This window comes from Bos mutus, chromosome 3, assembly GCF_027580195.1.
Source record: "Bos mutus isolate GX-2022 chromosome 3, NWIPB_WYAK_1.1, whole genome shotgun sequence".
Taxonomy (NCBI): domain Eukaryota; kingdom Metazoa; phylum Chordata; class Mammalia; order Artiodactyla; family Bovidae; genus Bos; species Bos mutus.
In genome coordinates, this window is record NC_091619.1 from 68,158,865 (window position 1) to 68,179,339 (window position 20,475).

The window sequence follows — 20,475 nt, forward strand, 5'->3', positions numbered from 1 at the left end:
CCAGGAAGCCCCATGCACTCTACTGTCTTTATGGGCCTTGGCTAAGAAGACATGCACAGGAGACCACAATGTGCTTCAAATTTAAGGAATGAAGCAAAGTCAGACGTAAAAGAAAGAACGTGAAGTGAAGCTGATAACCTAGCAAACACTGACCAGGCAGTGTGATGTTGGTGTCTTAGATCTAAAGATGAATTTGTTTCAAATGAGGGTCTGGGACAGTCCCTCAGTAGCTATTAATACAACATTCCAGTGACTAATAAGTCTCTCGTGTGTCTTTTCTCACAAAGAATTTGCCTTCGCTCTCTTTGTTCCCTACTTGCTGGAACTCCTTTAGCATCCATTCTCATCTCATCTATTCCTGGTTTCCTTCACTTTTGCTTGTAACTATAAAACCATAAATGTGTATATGATATTAATCTCCGTATGACTGCTTAGGCCTTTAAATGCTATGAAGAGCACATCTCCACTGAATCTCCTCACCCATCCCTGAGGCTGTATTCGGTAGAGATTCAATTAATAGTTGTTTAAGGAAAGAGTGAAAACTAGCCCATTGTTCCCTTTCTTCTTACCACTTAGCTTACTGACCAGCTGAAGACCTTGCTGGGCAATGCAGTGATGACTTAGGCATGTCACATACAGAGCCAGCTCAAATTTAGACTGCTGAGATGGATACCACAGCCAAGCCAGGACCCACCTGACTGAGTGACTGAGAAGCCCAGACTTTGCCAGCCAGTCCGAGACTTGGCCTTTCCTACTATACTTTCTCTCCATCCTCCTCTAGAAGAACCACATCCCCGGAGCCAGAGTTTGTACAGCCCCCTGCTTAGCAGTTAAGAGTCTTCTACTAAGCACTCAATTTTTGGCCTCTTAGTATTTTTATTTTTAATCTTTAATAGTATTTTCCTTTGGTCCTATTCTGATTTCTCTTTCTCATTCTCCAAACTGTTACTTGGGCATCTATCCTATGCCCCCAAAGAACGAGAAGCCTGCATACTGCAACTAGAGAAAAACCAGTGTATCAAGGAAGACCCAGTGTACCAAGGAAGGCCCAGCACAGCCAGAAAATTTAAAAAATAAAAAAAATAAAAAATAAAAAAACAAGCACTGGTCATGGAGTCTTTGCTTGCAGGCCTGCCTCATGGTGAAAGGCCCACACAAATCCATCTTGTGCCAAACTTCTTTCTTAAAAAAATGACTAAGTATGGCTCAAGCGTAGTTAATAAAATTGCAGCTGAGATGAGACTGAGTCATCTGTCATACCCTGGTCTCTCTTTTACTAATCAGTTGTGAGAAACATTTCAGAACCAGAGAGCAGCAGCAAAGAAATATGAGATGCTCAGACTTCTCGAGGCAATTAGAGACTAAAGAGCAGAAGGCAAATCAGTCTTTCTGCCTTGACAGCCTTAAAATACACATGGAAAGTAGACTTTGGAGCTACACTATTGGTGACAGACTTTGACCATAACACATTTGCTAAGAGGAAATAAAAATTACTCACCTCAGGACACGCATTCCACCCTCGCATAAGCAGGGATGCTATGGGCTTTGGGATGGAATAGCCGATGGGAGGTCTGATGTGGTGGTAAGCCATGTCTGCTGCCGCAGCCGCTGCAAACCAAATGGTCATGTCAGTTTTGAAATTCACGTATTTATTTCAAGAAACATATGAACAGACAACAAAGAAATCATTAAAAATCAATCTGTGCAACATCAGCAGAGATTCAAAGAGGGCTCTATGATATTTTTTTAAATGCCTAAGCAACACAGTGGATAAATTGCTACTGTAAGTTTGTAATTGTTCATTTTTTCGGTTGTTCATTCAACAAATGGTGAGCAGAGGGGGTTTATACAGGAACAAAGAAACAAAGGAGCATATAAGCAGCAAGTAGTATTGGGTATGTACATGATGTTTTAGGAAGTAAAGACTGAAAGGCAGATCGGACCAGGCTATACGATGCCATAAATCCCAGGCTAAAGCACTTATATTACACATAGTAAGATGAGGTACCACTGAACTTTGCACCCCTGAAAGCACTTGTATCATTTGGGCAAAAAAGGTTATTTTTTAAAACTTAAATCCTGTTACTGGTTACAAGAACGTTGGCATTTTAATTTTTAATGTTTATAAAGTAGTTATTATTTGCTGAACTCAGATACTCCAATCTATCATTTTAGCTAATACTGCTCATTGATTGAACTCCCTAGTGTTGCCTGCTTGCTTAGATTTCTGAATATTGCTCATCACAAAGTCCTCATCACTGTTTTGTGATTCTTGGGACTTCTTTGTAGATTCATGATTGCTGATTATTTTTTCTGTTGTGCAGCCAGTGATTTTTATACTCCCTTGGAAACTAAACTTATAGTTACTTTTATTGAACACATTTTACATTAAGTATCATAGAGTCCCTTGGACTGCAAGGAGATCCAACCAGTCCATTCTGAAGGAGATCAGCCCTGGGATTTCTTTGGAAGGAGTGATGCTAAAGCTGAAAGTCCAGTACTTTGGCCACCTCATGCGAAGAGTTGACTCACTGGAAAAGACTCTGATGCTGGGAGGGATTGGGGACAGGAGGAGAAGGGGACGACAGAGGATGAGATGGCTGGATGGAATCACTGACTCGATGGACGGGAGTCTGAGTGAACTCCAGGAGTTGGTGATGGACAGGGAGGCCTGGCGTGCTGCGATTCATGGGGTCGCAAAGAGTCAGACATGCCTGAGTGACTGATCTGATCTGATCTGATCATAGTAGATACATACATAAATTATTTCAATCCTTTAAAACTATTCATGAAAGGTAGGTGTTACTGTTACATGTGTTTGTGTGTGTGTATATATGTGTATGTGTATTGTGTGTATGTGGGTAGTTTTTAATTTATAAAAATTTTACTATAACCAGTAGTTAGCATAGCCTCTTTTTTCCCCCAGATTTCATGCTCTCTTCATCCACTTCACATTGAAAGTACTTCATAAACAACACACGAAGCTCTTTTATTCCTCTGAAAAATTGCCCTGCACCCATGGGAGGCTAAAGTTCCAGGACACTGCTTCCTGTGTTCTTATCATGTCACAAGCATCTGTCTCTATCTTAATGACTTTTGAGATATGACCCACACCCACTACCTGTCTTTTACCAAAGTTTACTCAAATTAAAATCTGTGTATGGATCTACATGCAGCAGATGTAATGCAATTATATGCAATGTCACTTAACATTTTGCTTTATGGATGATTCAGAATTACTACATAATTTCCCAACATGTAAAATTAATACTTGTTTTTCATACAAGTTTAGAAAACTAAAATAATTAGAAAGATTATAATCTTAGTATTCAGAGGAAACAATTGTTAAAGTATTTGAGCATTTCTTATATATTCTTCACATCATTGAGCTCATGTCCAATGTAAAATTATGGAATATTTTTCTCCTAAATTAAATATAAGCATTTTCTCATGCTATTAAAATTCTATGTTAGCATATTTTTAATGATTGCATTTAATGTGATTTACCTAATTATTTCTCAGTTTTAGGTTGTTCAAATTTGGGTGTAAACACTTCAAAGAATATGTTTTACAGTATAACTTTCCCAATTTCACAGATCATTTTTGAGGTATTTTGAGGAGTGAATTTATACGTCAAAGGCTATAACCATTTTAGAGACTTTTGATACATACTAATGAACACTTTCCCCAAATAGCTGTAATAGTTTATGCTCTCAATAAGAACTGTGGGAGAGCATTGTCACTATACCTGCATCAGAGTTAGGTTTTCTCATGTTATAAAATATTTTGCTAATATGAGAGGTAAATATATCCCAGGTGGCACAGTGGTAAAGAATCCACCTGCCAATGCAGGAGACGCAAGAGACACAGGTTCGATCCCTGAGTTGGGAAGATCTCTTGGAGTGAGGAATGGCAACCCACTCCAGTATTCTTGCCTGAAAAATTCCATGGACAGAGGAGACTGGCAGGCTACCGTGCATGGGGTTGCAAAGAGTCGGTTATGACTGAGTGACTGGGCATGCACACACACACACAAATATATCTGCTCATTCGTTGCTGTTTAAATTTTGTTCTTTGATAAGTAGTTAGGCTTAATATTTATTGATTAGTTATTTGTGTTTGAAGTCTTAAGTTCATTCCCTTTGCCCACCTGGAACTTCAATATTTCCTTCCAATAGCCATCTAACTATACAGTGGTTCCAGGCTGAAGGAAGAGTCAGCAATTTCATTCCTGCTTTTGTCTTCAATGCCCTTTGTAATATATTTATTACATTTTCAATCCATTTCTGGCCACTATCAAGTAGACTTACAGTTGCTGATACTAAGAAAACAAAGAAACAAAAGACTGCTTATAACATATTAGCAAATTTAAAAACATGACATAAAATATGTCTTTGGTGTCACAGAAAACTAGGCTTTTTAGGTTCCTCCAGAGGCCGCTGCTGCTGCTAAGTCGCTTCAGTCGTGTCCGACTCTGTGTGACCCCAGAGACGGCAGCCCACCAGCCTCCCCCATCCCTGGGATTCTCCAGGCAAGAACACTGGAGTGGGTTGCCATTTCCTTCTCCAATGCATGAAAGTGAAAAGTGAAAGTGAAGTTGCTCAGTCCTGTCTGACTCTAGCGACCCCATGGACTGCAGCCTACCAGGATCCTCTGTCCATGGGATTTTCCAGGCAAGAGTACTGGAGTGGGGTGCCATTGCCTTCTCCGCCTCCAGAGGCTACTCTTGACTATTTCTCATTCATTTTAGAATGACGTAAATAAATAAGCAAACAAATAAACTGATAGTTAATGATCATTGGTCTTCTAACCCTGCTTTTTCACCTTATGATCATTTGGATATTGTTGAGCTGGTACAGCTATAAGCACATAAACCAGCGTAGAGAACACATTTAAACTAATTATACATCTCCTAATGGGTGGGGAGGGACTATTCATAAAGTGAGTTAAACTCAGATGCAGGTGCCAAATGTCTCCTCTGAAACTCTTTTAGACTCTGACACCAAGTATATAAAGTTACTTGTTTGCTTCTTGGCACTGTGTCTGAAAAATCAGTTTAAGATGAATGATATTTAATTCTTCATTATTCAAAGTAGATTCTGCAAGGCCTTGGCATCTGCTTCTCCCTTTTGCTTTATGCATTGTTGGCAGTGATACTACTCATTAGCACCTCTGCCAGAAAGTGGGCAATGCAACGTGAGGGTCATGGAATTGAAATTTGTCACCTTTGAGATTGCTTTGCTTTGTCAGTCTTGCCTAAGTGGCCATGCTACGCTAGCAGCCGGGAACTTTCTGGTATTCCAGATTCAGGAAAGAGAACTGTCAGCCCATTAATCAAATTTTTTACCTTGATTGCTACATAAAATATGTGAATTGACTTACATAAACATTGGTTTCCACTTTCACAACTAAAACTTTGCTATTAAAGGAGAATAAGGATACATTTGAAAATATCAATAACTTTTTATTGAGTGCCTTTTATTTCTTCAGTACTACTCTGATATAGTTATCAATAGTTTGGCAAATTTATAATCTAGATTCTAGAGTAGGACTGTCCAATAGAACTTTCTGCAATGATGAAAACGTCCTTCTGTCCTGCTCAATATAGTAGCATACGTCTATTTAGAACTTTAAATGTGGCTAGTGTGACTAAGAATCTTTTTAATTTTACTTGGTTTCTATTATTTTAAATTTAAATAGCCATGTATGTCTCGTGATTTCCATACTGTACAGCACAATTCTAGAGCACAGTTCCTATTATCCTGAGTGAGACAAATTAAACACAAATTTGTGAGTCAACCTCAGGTGTTTTCATAACCACAGTTTGATTTGTGGATTCAAGTTCTTTGTTACCAAGAAAAGATATGAAAGGAGATTGTGAATGTTGTCTCTCAAAAGAGGCTAGTAACAGAAGAAGCATTCAATACGACATGCATTAACCTTCATTCATTTATTCAAAATGTTATTGCACATTCTATGTGAGTGATGACAGGCAGAAAAAATGAAGTGTGTGCTTTTCAAAAAATTACTAAATGAATGAGTAATAATGAATTACTGTAATTTTCACTGCTTTAATAGTTCAACCATAAGTTCCGAAATGTGACTCTTTTTGCCTCTGATTCCTTTTTCCCTATTTTCTTTCCCTGCATTACATCTACTGTCCTTTGCTGCCGCTGCTGCTGCTAAGTCGCTTCAGTCGTGTCCGACTCTGCGACCCCATAGATGGCAGCCCACCAGGCTCCGCCGTCCCTGGGATTCTCCAGGCAAGAACACTGGAGCGGGTTGCCATTTCCTTCTCCAATGCATGAAAGTGAAAAGTGAAAGTGAAGTCGCTCAGTCATGTCCGACTCTTAGCGACCCCATGGACTGCAGCCTACCAGGCTCCTCCATCCATGGGATTTTCCAGGCAAGAGTACTGGAGTGGGGTGCCATCGCCTTCTCCGACTGTCCTTTAGGTCTTAGCTTAGATAAACTCTCTCTGGGGTCCTTTCCTATGGATTCCCATAGCACTCTATACTATAATAGCAATTACTTAACTTAATTGCCTAGTTACTTGCTTGTCTCTACAAATAGATCACAAGCTCCTTGAGGTCAGGACTGTGGTCTTTTCACCATCGTCTCCTGTGCTTAGCACAGTGATTGGCATTTAGCAGGCATTCAATAGATAGGTAATGATAAATCAATAAATGTGATAGTTCGAAATATGATTTCATTGGAAAAAATATAGACCATGGTATATAGGACTCGCTACACATTTATTATACAAATGAATGAAGATGATGGATTAATGCCAATTAATATGTTGCTCATTATTATGCTTTTAGGACAGAGCATAATGCTTAGCTATCAAGAAATGTAGAATGAATATTAGGTTTTGTTTGATGTGAAATTAAAACATACTTATCTCATGACATATTGTTGGACAAGGAAATGGCAACCCACTCCAATATTCTTGCCTGGAGAATCCCATGGACAGCACAGCCTGGCAGGCCACAATCCATAAGGTTGCAGAGTCGGACATGACTGAAGGGACTTAGCACGAGTATGTGACATATGGAGCCCATGATGTTATTTTTTGTTCAAACATGTTGGGAGGGGGCTTCAATAAACTGAAGCAGTATGAAGAGTAAGAAATGCCCTTAACTAGGATATCTGGAGCCTAATTTTCAGTCTGGCTTTGCTTTTAATTCTCTGGGAGATCCCAATTAAGCCAGTTTGCCTCTGTGAGTATTAATTTCTCTAAATGTAAGATGAAGCAGGGAGGGCACACTGTAATGGTGATAAGCATGGGTTCTGGGGACAAGGAACCATGAATTTAAGTCTTGACCATACCTGTTAGTAGCAGATGATATTGAGCATGCATCTTATCCTGATAGAACCTGATTTGTGATATACACTTAGAATTAAATAGAAGAAAGTCTACATAGAGCATCTGTCACATTGTTGACTCTCAACAAAAGTTAGTTGTTGTTGTTGCTATAATCATTACCTACAGGTCTAAGGCTCTTACTGCTTCTTTTTAGTCTGAGCCTAGAGAACCAGATATCAAAAAATATTATATATTTTCTATTCTCTTTAGACCCCAACACATTGCATTGAGTTACTGCAAATCACAAGGCTAAAAACCTCCTCATCTGTCATCAGCCCCAGTTCATAACATGACACAGCCATTGTGGAGAGAATGACTATGCAGTAATCCATGATGAACTTAATTAGCTTTACATTGTTTATGGATAAACTGGTACTATATTCTGAATTCTTCAAGGAACCTATCACTTCCTGTCTTATGTTTTATAAAAGTAAAAAAGAGAGCAACAAAGTACAATATTTTGTTTGTAAGTTTTGACTAAGATAAAATTGCCAGAATTTTTTTTTCTGGTTTGTGTGTATATGTGTTATAAAAAACACAATTGATTCTACTTCATTGTTTTTTAATGGGTAGGGATGTGGTGAAACAAAGAAAATGCAGTCTACCATCCCAGCAAGAGCTAAGACACATTCTTTGTTAAACTGACACTTTTCAGTGATGTATCACCAGAGCATACAGCATCTGAGAGAGACCATGAGATTGCAATCTTGAGATTGTACTAAGAATGGCTTAATTTTTTAAACCACATCCCATTCTCATTACAGGCTGTCAGAAGAATAGATTAATTTGCACCATTGTCTGTTCTCATTGCAATCTTTGTCAGTGTAATGAAGTATTGGAATGTTAATATCAGCTATATTCATAGAAATATCACCATCCATTGGACCGATTTGATCTTTCCTGTGATCTGTGTAGTGACTAGCTGGCATTACTCTTCTGAGTGATAAACTGATAGGATTAGCACAGCAAACATAGGACTTCAGAACTTTAGTTCACTCCTATTTTCCTATCACTGCCATAGCACTGTCCACATCTGCAATGTGCTTCTTTCTGCCCTTTGAGGTTATTCTGTATCATGCCCTTTAGGATCCCAATCATATGTGGAGCAGAACATAGTCATCTAATATTAAGCAAGGGTAGAAAAAGCAAATGGCTACAAATATATGAGATCTGTGACATAACTGGGTCTCTAAATTACATTAATTCATATTTTTTAAAACCACATGTGACACACAAAAATTTTGCAAGCCATATTTAGCTACTGGACTATATAGATCTGCAACTCTGACGTAAAGCCTCAGTATAAAGTTTCACCAAAATTTGGCTAAATTGGATAAATTATCAGTTGTTCTTAATTTGCTGCCATATCCCAAACTTAGTTAAGAGTCTAGCATTAAGGAATCCCAGGACACCGAGTTGAGTCCCCTTGCGAACCAGATGGCAGCATACGTGGAAACAAAAGGAAAATAAGAGGCTCTTTTCTTGGCTCCAAACTATAATCCAAAAATGACCCGCAAAATTGAGTCCCTGGTTATAAGGGAATGGGACTGGATAAAATATGGACTGATGAATTAATTCATCCCAGACTTCTCCTTTAGTTTTTCATGATATATGAGAGGAGACAGACCCAGGAGAGAGAGAAAATCTGGGAAGCAGGTGTTGGTTTCCTTCTTTAAAATGTATCCAGGACAGGTCTTCTTTGCCAGGTCATACCAGCTTCTTTTTCATCTTGCCTGATTCTTCTCTGCTTGGCTTCATAGCTTGGCTCCTCCTCCCTCCCATCTCATCATTTCTGTCAGAGATCTGCTCTCTTCCTGTGTCCATCATCTTCCAGCTGGCTAAGTCAGAGGCTCAGAGGCAGTCCAGGACTTCTCCTTCTCCTTCGTGCTCTCACCTCAATCCGTCGGCGAGTCCTGTTAAAAATCTCAAAACCAGCCTCTCCTTTCTCTTCACTAGTGAAATCTTAGTTAAGATTTGATACATTCTCTTCTGGATTACCTGGTTTCCTTGCTTCTTTTTCAAACTTCTCCAATCTACCCTCTGTTTTGCAGCAAGAGGGAACATTCTAAGACAACAGAGTTGTACCACTGCCCTGCTTAAAATCCTGCAGTGACTTCCACTATTGACAAAGGCTCTTTACCCTGAAGCTCTAGCTTTTTGTTTAGGGCATGTCTTTTGCTGCTGATTCCCTTATATGCTCTGATTCATCCCTCCCGAAAGATGCCCCTGCATCCTAGCCAGGCTACCTTCTGCCAGGATACTTTTTCCATCTCCCCATTATTTACCTATTAAATAATACTCATCTTTTAAATATGCAGTTCAGTATCATCTGTCTAAGAATCCTTCCCTGATATCCTATTGCACCACCATTCTGGGCAGGAGAGCCCTCCAGGGAGCATTCTTTGCACTCTCTGATTCCCTCCAGTTGGGATATACTCTGCTGATTGTTCTTTTTCTCATGCTCCCTCTACACTACAAGGTCCTAAGCAATGCTGTTTTCCTCTTTGTCTTCCCTCTTACTTTAGCACAGTTTCTGGCCAGAGTAGTACTTAATGATGACTTAAGATAATATTTATTGAGTGCTTATTATTACCAGCCATCATTTCAACCCTTTGAGGCAGGTCTTACTATTATCCCCATTTAAAAAATAAAGACACTGAAGTACTCAAGTATAGCTTGTTTAAGCAGCTTTGAGTAAGATTACAAGACTCATGCTTTTACACTTATGCCAAGTCTCTTTAGCCTGAAAAATATTTTCTAAAAAATTGAGTTAATTGCCAATGTTTAAAAATCTTTAGATTTCTGAAGAAGCACACAGAAGTTAGTTGATATGGCAACAGTGAGCAGGCATCCCTATGTTTCTTTCCAGGCACTGTTTGGCTGCAGCTAGGTAGCAGCTGTCCCCTTGAGTCAGAGCTTGTGATTTCCTGTCCATCACACTGGCCTGCATCAAGCTTTTACTTGCTTCCCCTGATCATGTGGGCATTTGATCGTGGGATGCTAGATGTGATGGCTTTTTCAGTTTTTTCTGAACCTGAGATTATAAGGTTAATTTGAATATATTTTGTGTAAAACAAACTCTAGCTTCAAATTCTTCTAAAGGCACACTCATCACTTGTATCACTTGTAGTCAGTGCTAATATTTGCATTCTATTTATATATTCCTCCCAGGAAGTAGGATTCTGTTAAATCCAGAAGGATGAGCCATGTGTAATGTTGCTGTTCCCATAATTGATAATGCTGTCCCACACTGTAGTCATGGATTTGTTCCTCATTGTAAATGGCTAATATGCAGCTTATATTGAATCTGATCCTTCACATAATTTATTGCTGAACATTTGCTAGACTGCCTAACCACTGCAATGATATTAACAGTCTCAGTTCTTGATGCATGGTAACTGTCTAACTTTAAAAAATTCAGCATCTATCATAAACAAACTCTTCTTTCCAATAAAGTACTATATATTCTAATATATGAGATATTGGATTCAAGTTATCTTTGGTGAGACTTCTGTTTTATTATATAATATTCTCCCTCCAAAAACAGTAAATATTTCTGAGGGCCCATGAGAGAGGGAATCTTTATCTTTTTGAAATATTCATTTTATAATTAGCAAAGGGTAAAAGAGTAGAGAACATTGCAAAAATATATAAGTAAAATATGATAAATATGATAATAAATGACAACCTAGGGCATGGAAGAGACTGCACTTAACTGAATATTGAAGAATTCAGGAGGCTATTTTTGGAAGAAGTAATATTTAAACTAAAACCTAACAGTAAATTGGAGTTAGTATGATGAAAAGTGGGGAGGAGTGTGTCTGACAAACAACTCCCGTGTGCAGGGACATGGAAGTGAGAGGAAATGTGTCATGTTGGGAAAAGGAAACAGTTCATTGTGACCGAGCATAGAGAGGCTGCAAGTGGGAGGCATTGGGCCTGGAGAGGCAAGAAGAAGCCTAACCATAGGGGCTTTTAGATTGTTTTAAGAATTTTTTTTAATCTTAAGAACAAAGGAACATATTGAAGACTTTAAGTAAGGGGAGCTAGATGATCAAATTCGGGTGTCTAGAAAGCTATATCTAGGGCTTCCCTGAGGGTTCATCTGGTAAAGAACCCACCTGCAATGCAGGAGACCCTGGGTTGATTCCTGGGTTGGGAAGATCCACTGGAGAAGGGATAGGCTACCCAATCCAGTATTCTTGGGCTTCCCGGGTGGCTCAGCTGGTAAAGAATCTGCCTGCAATGTGAGACACCTGGGTTTGATCCCTGGGTTGGAAACATCCCCTGGAGAAGGGAATGGCTACCCACTCCAGTATTCTAGCCTGGAGAATTCCATGGACTGTATAGTAAACTCTTTTTTTTTTTTAGCTTTTCTCTCTAATTTTATTTTAACTCTTACTGTGATGTTTTGCAGCAGTTACTTTACATTGTAATTTTTTCCTTTAGTCCATCAGGATGTACTTTTGGGAGGAAGAAACCCTGGAGCCTAAAGACGAAAATATCATGGAAGCTAAGCACATTTGTCATTGCTCCCATAGGAATTGCTTTAATAGCTGGCATTGCTATCCCTGCCATGATCACTGGCACTCCTGTATACCAATAGATTGTTTTTAAAATGTTTTTTTTTTTAATCTTAAGAACAGAAGAACATATTGAAGACTAAATAAGGGGAGCTAGATGATCAAATTTGAGTGTTTAGAAAGCTATATCTAGTTATAGTATGGAAATTGGTGAAAAGAAGATGGTAAACAAAACTGGAGACATTTAAGACAGTTAAGATACTCTGCAGAATTCTACTTGTGAAATAAGGAAGTAGCCATGGACAGGGAGGTAAGTGGATATATTTGAAAGATATTTAGAAAGAAGGATTGAAAAATAAGAAAACAAGTGAAAAACAAAAGTAAATAAGGAAGGAAGGAAAGAAAGATGGAAGGAAGGAAAAAGGAAAGAAAGAAGGAAAGAGAAAAGTCAAGGATGATTTTAATGTTTTTATATGGTCTCCTGATGAATGATAATTCTACTTAAGCCCAGAATCATAGCAAGCCTTGACCCTGCATTACAATTTTCCCTTATCTTTTATCTTACAGTTGCAGAGAGATTTCAGTTTATAAAATTCAGTCATAGAATCATCTCATTTGATCCTCAGAGTAATCTCTGTGGAGTCATCGTTAATTGCATTTACTGAAGAAACTGAGCTTGTGAAAGATACTAGAGGCCAGATGAAATGCAACACATTCAAGAAAGCAAAAGAAGGTTTGAGTGGCTGGAGCACAGAAGTGAAATATTATGAGCAAGGTCAGAGGTCCTGAATCATGTAGAGTGTTGCAGGACATATTAAGAATTTTAAGATTTATTCCAAAGAACAAGGGAAACCATAGGATGATTTTAAGCAATGGTAACATAGTCACGTTGACTCACTGGAAAAGACCCTGATTGGGGGCAGAGGGGAAGGGGACTACAGAGGCTGAGATGGTTGGATGGCATCACTGACTCGATGGACATCAGATCAGATCAGTCCCTCAGTCATGTCCGACTCTTTGCGACCCCATGAATCGCAGCACGCCAGGCCTCCCTGTCCATTACCGTCTCCCGGAGTTCACTTAGACTCACGTCCATCGAGTCAGTGATGCCATCCAGCCATCTCATCCTCTGTTGTCCCCTTCTCCTCCTGCCCCCAATCCCTCCCAGCATCAGAGTCTTTTCCAATGAGTCAACTCTTCGCAAGAGGTGGCCAAAGTACTGGAGTTTCAGCTTCAGCATCGTTCCTTCCAAAGAAATCCCAGGGCTGATCTCCTTCAGAATGGACTGGTTGGATCTCCTTGCAGTCCAAGGAACTCTCAAGAGTCTTCTTCAACACCACAGTTCAAAACCATCAATTCTTTGGCGCTCAGCCTTCTTCACAGTCCAACTCTCACATCCATACATGACCACAGGAAAAACCATAGCCTTGACTAGACGAACCTTTGTTGGCAAAGTAATGTCTCTGCTTTTGAATATGCTATCTAGGTTGGTCATAACCTTCCTTCCAAGGAGTAAGCGTCTTTTAATTTCATGGCTGCAGTCACCATCTGTAGTGATTTTGGAGCCCAGAAAAATAAAGTCTGACACTGTTTCCACTGTTTCCCCATCTATTTCCCATGAAGTGGTGGGACTGGATGCCATGATCTTTGTTTTCTGAATGTTGAGCTTTAAGCCAACTTTTTCACTCTCCACTTTCACTTTCATCAAGAGGCTTTTGAGTTCCTCTTCACTTTCTGCCATAAAGGTGGTGTCATCTGCATATCTGAGGTTATTGATAATTCTCCCGGCAATCTTGATTCCAGCTTGTGTTTCTTCCAGTCCAGCATTTCTCATGATGTACTCTGCATATAAGTTAAATAAACAGGGTGACAATATACAGCCTTGACGAACTCCTTTTCCTATTTGGAACCAGTCTGTTGTTCCATGTCCAGTTCTAACTGTTGCTTCCTGACCTGCATACAAATTTCTCAAGAGGCAGATCAAGTTTTCTGGTATTCCCATCTCTTGAAGAATTTTCCACAGTATATTGTGATCCACACAGTCAAAGGCTTTGGCATAGTCAATAAAGCAGAAATAGATGTTTTTCTGGAACTCTCTTGCTTTTTCCATGATCCAGCAGATGTTGGCAATTTGATCTCTGGTTCCTCTGCCTTTTCTAAAACCAGCTTGAACATCAGGAAGTTCATGGTTCACATATTGCTGGAGCCTGGCTTGGAGAATTTTGAGCATTACTTTACTAGCGTGTGAGATGAGTGCAATTGTGTGGTAGTTTGAGCATTCTTTGGCATTGCCTTTCTTTGGGATTGGAATGAAAACTGACCTTTTCCAGTCCTGTGGCCACTGCTGAGTTTTCCAAATTTGCTGGCATATTGAGTGCAGCACTTTCACAGCATCATCTTTCAGGATTTGGAATAGCTCAACTGGAATTCCATCACCTCCACTAGCTTTGTTCGTAGTGATGCTTTCTAAGGCCCACTTGACTTCACATTCCAGGATGTCTGGCTCTAGGTCAGTGATCACACCATCGTGATTATCTGGGTCGTGAAGATCTTTTTTGTACAGCTCCTCTGTGTATTCTTGCCATCTCTTCTTAATATCTTCTGCTTCTGTTCGGTCCATACCATTTCTGTTCTTTATCGAGCTCATCTTTGCATGAAATGTTCCTTTGGTATCTCTGATTTTCTTGAAGAGATCCTTAGTCTTTCCCATTCTGTTGTTTTCCTCTATTTCTTTGCATTGATCGCTGATGAAGGCATTTTTATCTCTTCTTGCTGTTCTTTGGAACTCTGCATTCAGATGTTTATATCTTTCCTTTTCTACTTTGCTTTTCACTTCTCTTCTTTTCACAGCTATTTGTAAGGCCTCCCCAGACAGCCATTTTGCTTTTTTGCAATTCTTTTCTATGGGAATGGTCTTGATCCCTGTCTCCTGTACAATGTCACGAACCTCAGTCCATAGTTCATCAGGCACTCTATCAGATCTAGGCCCTTAAATCTATTTCTCACTTCCACTGTATAATCATAAGGGATTTGATTTAGGTCATACCTGAATGGTCTAGTGGTTTTCCCTACTTTCTTCTATTTAAGTCTGAATTTGGCAATAAGGAGTTCATGGTCTGAGCCACAGTCAGCTTCTGGTCTTGTTTTTGCTGACTGTATAGAGCTTCTCCATCTTTGGCTGATGAGTTTGGGTAAACTCCGGGAGTTGGTGATGGACAGGGAGGCCTGGCGTGCTGCAATTCATGGGGTCACAAAGAGTCGGACATGACTGAGCGACTGAACTGAAATGAACATAGTCACATTTATATTCTTAAAATATCATTGTAGTGGATGTGTAGAGATTGGGGAGGAAGAGAAGAACAAAGAGAGAATGGGCAAAGAGCTATTGCAATAAAGTGATAAAGATGGCACTTGGAACTAAGGTGGTGGTGGGTAAAACTTTAGATGAAGATAGGGTATATCTTCACTAATTCTATTCAGTATTGTACCAGAGACCCTTGCCTGTGTGAGAAGGCAAGAAAATATATGAAAAATACACATATTTGAAAGAAATAAGTAAAATATTCTTTATTCTGAGATGACATAATCATCTATGTTTAAAATCCCCAAAAATGTATAGGAAAGCTACTTGAACTGATAAGTAAACTTAGCAAATTTATAGGGCACTAGGTTGTTAAAAATTAATTATATCTCTATATTTACAAAAATCATTATTCATTGCAATTAATAAACCTTTAAAATAGCATCAAGAAACACAAAATACATAGAAATAATTCTAAAAAAATATGTGTAAGGTTTCTGTGATGAAAACTACAAACACACTGATGACAGAAATCAAAGACCTAAATGAAGGGAGGGATATACTGTTTATCAATTGGAAGATTCAATATGTGTAAGTTGTCAGTTCTTCCCGAATTGCTCTACAGATTCACTGCAATTCAATCAAAATACCAGCAACATTTTTTTTGTAGAAATAGACAAGCTGGTTCTAAAATTTATATGGAAAAACAAAAACTTTACAATAGCAAAAGCAATTTTAACAAAGAAGAGCAAAGTTGGAGGATTCGCATTATGTGATTTCTAGATTCACTATAACTTATCAATATAGTGTGATATTGGCATAGGAAGCCTTGTATTGATGGAACAGAATAGAATCTATATGTGTGGTCAATTAATTTTTGATAACAGTACCAAAATAACTTAATAGATAAAGGAAGTGTTTTAAATAAATCATGCTAAAAAAATGGGTATCCATATTAAAAAAAATTAACAAAGAATACAAATTCAACTCTTACCTTATACCATTAAAAAGTAATTCTAGTAGATCTTATAAATATAAAACCTAAACCTATAAGGTTCCTATAAGTAAACACAGGAGGAAATATTTGTGATCGTGAGTGTAGCAAGAATATTTTAGATAGGATACATAAAAATATAAGTTTGATAAGGTAAATTTCACTGAAATTAAAAAAAAAACTTCTGCTGTTTGAAAGGCATTGGTTAGATTATGAAGAAGCAAGTCACAGACTATAGGAAACTATTTGCAAAATACATAGCAGATGAAAGAGTCTACCTAGAATCTAAATACTCTTATTAGTATATAAGATAATTTAAACAAATAATTTACCAAAGAAAGAGATATGAACAGCAGATAAACACACAAAATTATCAATATTATTAGTCATTAGAGAAATATAAAATAATACCATAACTATTTACCATAATATACCTACTCAAATTGTTAATAATTTATTTTAAGTGGACAATAAAAAGAGTGCTGGCAAGGATGTGTATCAACTGAAATTCTCATACACTTCTCATACAAGGCATACTGGTACAGATGCTTTGGAAAAAATCTTACTGTAATATCTAGTAATTATTATATATATTTGTCCAAGAGTAATTAAAACAAACACACAAAAACCTAAATGGTTTTGGTAATTACACTCATAATATCACCAAACTGAGAATAACTCAGATGATCATCAACTTGGGAATGGACAAATAAAACCAAGGTACATCAACACATGTCTTCATAGATCACAGCCTTGTGATGAAAGAGCTTTCATAGTTCAATAAAGCTATGAGCCATGCCATGCAGAGCCACCTGAAATGGACGGGTCATAGTGGAGAGTTCTGACAAAGCATGGTCCACTGGAAGAGGGAATGGCAAGCCACTCCAGTATTCTTGCTGCGAGAACCCCATGAACATGAATGGTATGAAAAGGCAAAAAGCACGACACTGGAAGATGAACCTTCCAGGTCAGAAGGTATCCAATATGCTACTGGGGAAGAATGAAGGGCAATTACTAATAGCTCCAGAAGGAATGAAGGCCTGCACCAAAGCAGAAAGGATGCTCAGTTGTGGATGTGTCTAGTGGTGAAAGTAAAATCCGATGCTGTAAAGAACAATATTACATAGGAACTTGGAATGTTAGGTCCATGAATCAAGGTAAACTCGAGGTGTGAAGCAGGAGACGGCAAGAGTGAACAACGCACTGTAGCAATCAGAGAACTAAAATGGATGGGGATGGGTGAATTTAATTCAGATGACTATTATATCTACTACTGTAGGCAAGAATCCCTGAGAAGAAATGAAGTAGCCCTCATAGTTAACAAGACATGCAGTACTTGGGTCCAATCACAAAACAGATTGATCTTGGTTCACTTCCAAGGCAAACCATTCAATATACAGTAATCCAAACCTGTGCATCAATCACTGATGTCAAAGAAGCTGAAGTTGACCAGTTCTATGAAGACTGACAAGACGTTCTAGAACTAACACCAAAAAAAAAAAAAAGATGTCCTTTTCATCATAGGAGATTGGAATGAAAAAGTAGGAAGTCAAGAGATACCTCAAGTAACAGGCAAGTTTGGTCTTGGAGTACAAAATAAAGCAGGCCAAAGGCTAACAGAGTTTTGTCAAGAGAACACACCGATCATAGCAAACACATTTTTCAACAACACAAGAGACGACTTTACACATTGTTGTTGTTGTTCAGTCACTCAGTCGTGCCTGACTGAGCGACCCCATGGACTACAGCACACCAGGCTTCCCTGTCCTTCACTCTTTCCTGGAGTTTCTTCAGACTCATGTCCGTTGAGTTGATGATGCCATCCAACCATCTCATCCTCTATACCTCCTTTTCCCCCTTGCCCTCAATCTTTCCCAGCATCAGGGTTTTTTCCAATGAGTCAGATCTTTGCATTAGGGGGCCAAAGTAGTGAAGCTTCAGCTTCAGCATCAGTCCTTTCAATTAATATTCAGGGTTGATTTCCTTTAGGATTGACTGGTTTGATCTCCTTGCTGTCCAAGGGACTCTCAAGAGTCTTCTCCAGCACCACAGTCGAAAGCATTAATTCTTTAGTGCTCAGCTTTCTTTATGGTCCAACTCTCACATCTGTACATGACTACTGGAAAAACCATAGCTTTGACTATATGGACCTTTGTGGGCAAAGTGATATCTCTGCTTTTAAATATGCTGTCTAGATTTGTTATAACTTTTCTTCTCAGGAGAAAGTGTCTTTTAATTTCATGGCTGCAATCACTGTCTACAGTGATTTTGCAGCCCAAGAAAACAGTCTGTTACTGTTTCCATTTTTTCCCCATCTATTTGCCATGAAGTGATGGGACCAGATGTCATGATCTTAGTTTTTTGAATGCTGAGTTTTAAGTCAGCTTATTCATTGTCCTCTTTCACCTTCAGCAAGAGGCTCTTCAGTCCCTCTTCACTTTCTACCATTAGGGTGGTATCATCTGTGTATCTGAAGTTATTGATACTCCTCCCAGCAATCTTGATTCCAGCTTGTTATTCATCCAGCTGGGCATTTCTCACCAAATGGTCCATACTGAAATCAGATTGATTATATTCTTTGCAGCTGAAGATGAAGAAGCTCTATACAGTCAGCAAAAACAAGACCTGGAGCTGAAACTGTGGCTCAGATCCTGAGCTCCTTATTACAAATTTGAAGAAAGTAGGGAAACCACTGTACCATTCAGGTATGACCTAAATCAAATCCCTTAAGATTACACAGTGGAAGTGTTAAATAGATTCAAGGGATTAGATCTGATAGACAGAGTGCCTGAACAACTATGGACAGAGATTCATAACATTGTATAGGAGTCAGTGACCAAAATCATCCTAAAGAGAAAGAAATTCAAGAAGGCAAAGTGGTTGTCTGAGGAGGCTCTCAAATAGCTGAGGAAAGAAAGAAGTGAAAAGCAAGGGAGAAAGGGAAAGATATACTCAACTGAATGCAGAGTTGCAGAGAATAGCAAGGAGAGATAAGAAGGCTTTTTTTTTCAATGAAAAATGCAAAGAAGTAGGGAAAAACAATAGAATGGGAAAGACCAGAGATGTCTTCACGAAAATTGGAGATATCAAGGGAAATTTTCATGTGAGGATGGGCTTGATAAAGGACAGAAACAGTAAGGACCTAACAGAAGTAGAAGACATTATGAAGAGGTGGCAAGAATACAGAGAAGAACTGTACAAAAAAGGGCTTAATGACCTAGATAACCATGATGGTGTGGTCACTCACCTAGAGCCAGACATCCTGGAGTGTGAAGTCAAGACGGCCATAGGAAGCATTACTACAAACAAAGCTAGTAGAGGTGATGGAATTCCAGCTGAGTTATTTCAAATCCTAAAGGATGATGCTTTTAAAGTACTGCACTCAATATGCCAGCATATTTGGCAAAATTCGGGAGTGATCACAGGGTCATTCCAATACCAAAGAATGGCAATGCAAAGAATGTTCAAACTACTGGGCAATTGCACTCATTTTGCATGCTAGTAAGGTAATGCTCAAAATCCTTCAAGCTAGGCTTCAATAGTACATGTACTGAAAATTTTCAGATGTATAAGCTGGGTTTAGAAAAGCTAGAGAAACCAGAGATCAAATTACCTACATTCGTTGCATCATAGAGAATGCAAGGGAATTCCAGAAAAAATATCTACTTCTGTTTCATTGACTGTTCTGAAGCCTGTGACTGTCTGGATCACACATACATACACACACATCAACACAATGGAATATTACACAGGAATGTGAAAGAATAAATACTGATAAATGTACTAACATGACTCCATTTATTTGCCATCTGGAAAAGGCAAACTTACAGGGACATAATTCAGATCAGTGGTTGCTAGGGGCTGGAGGTATGAAAGGTGAATTGATTCCAAAGAGGCATGGGGGAACTTTTGAAGTATTGAAACTCCTGTTTATCATGATTGTCGTTGTGATTATATAGCTGTATATAGTTGTTAAAACTCCTTGAATTATTAGCCTAAAATGGTAACATTTACTATACTATAACTTATAGTATAAGTTGAGATATAAGTTATATCTCAATTTATACTATATAAATTAAACATAATTTTTTAAAATGACAATTGCAATAATTTAAATGATGAAGATGGTGGCTTGAGCTAGGATGGTGGAAGATGATGATAAGTAGTGGATAAATCTAAGATGTTCTTAGGATGTAAAATGCACAGGAAGAGGTGAACTGATTGATACAGGAGATAAGAAGAAGGGAGACATGTGAAGTGAAAGTTGCTCAGTTATGTCAGACTCTTT

General features: G+C 38.5%; 1 protein-coding gene across 1 annotated transcript in view; it reads right to left on the reverse strand.

The window, feature by feature from the left end:
* TNNI3K (TNNI3 interacting kinase) overlaps positions 1-20,475 on the reverse strand; it is a 351,856-nt gene that overhangs the window by 100,124 nt on the left and 231,257 nt on the right. Inside the window, exon 21 of the mRNA XM_070367853.1 lies at positions 1,499-1,608. Within this exon, the coding sequence (XP_070223954.1) occupies positions 1,499-1,608 (110 nt within the window). The remainder of the gene's footprint in view (positions 1-1,498; positions 1,609-20,475) is intronic.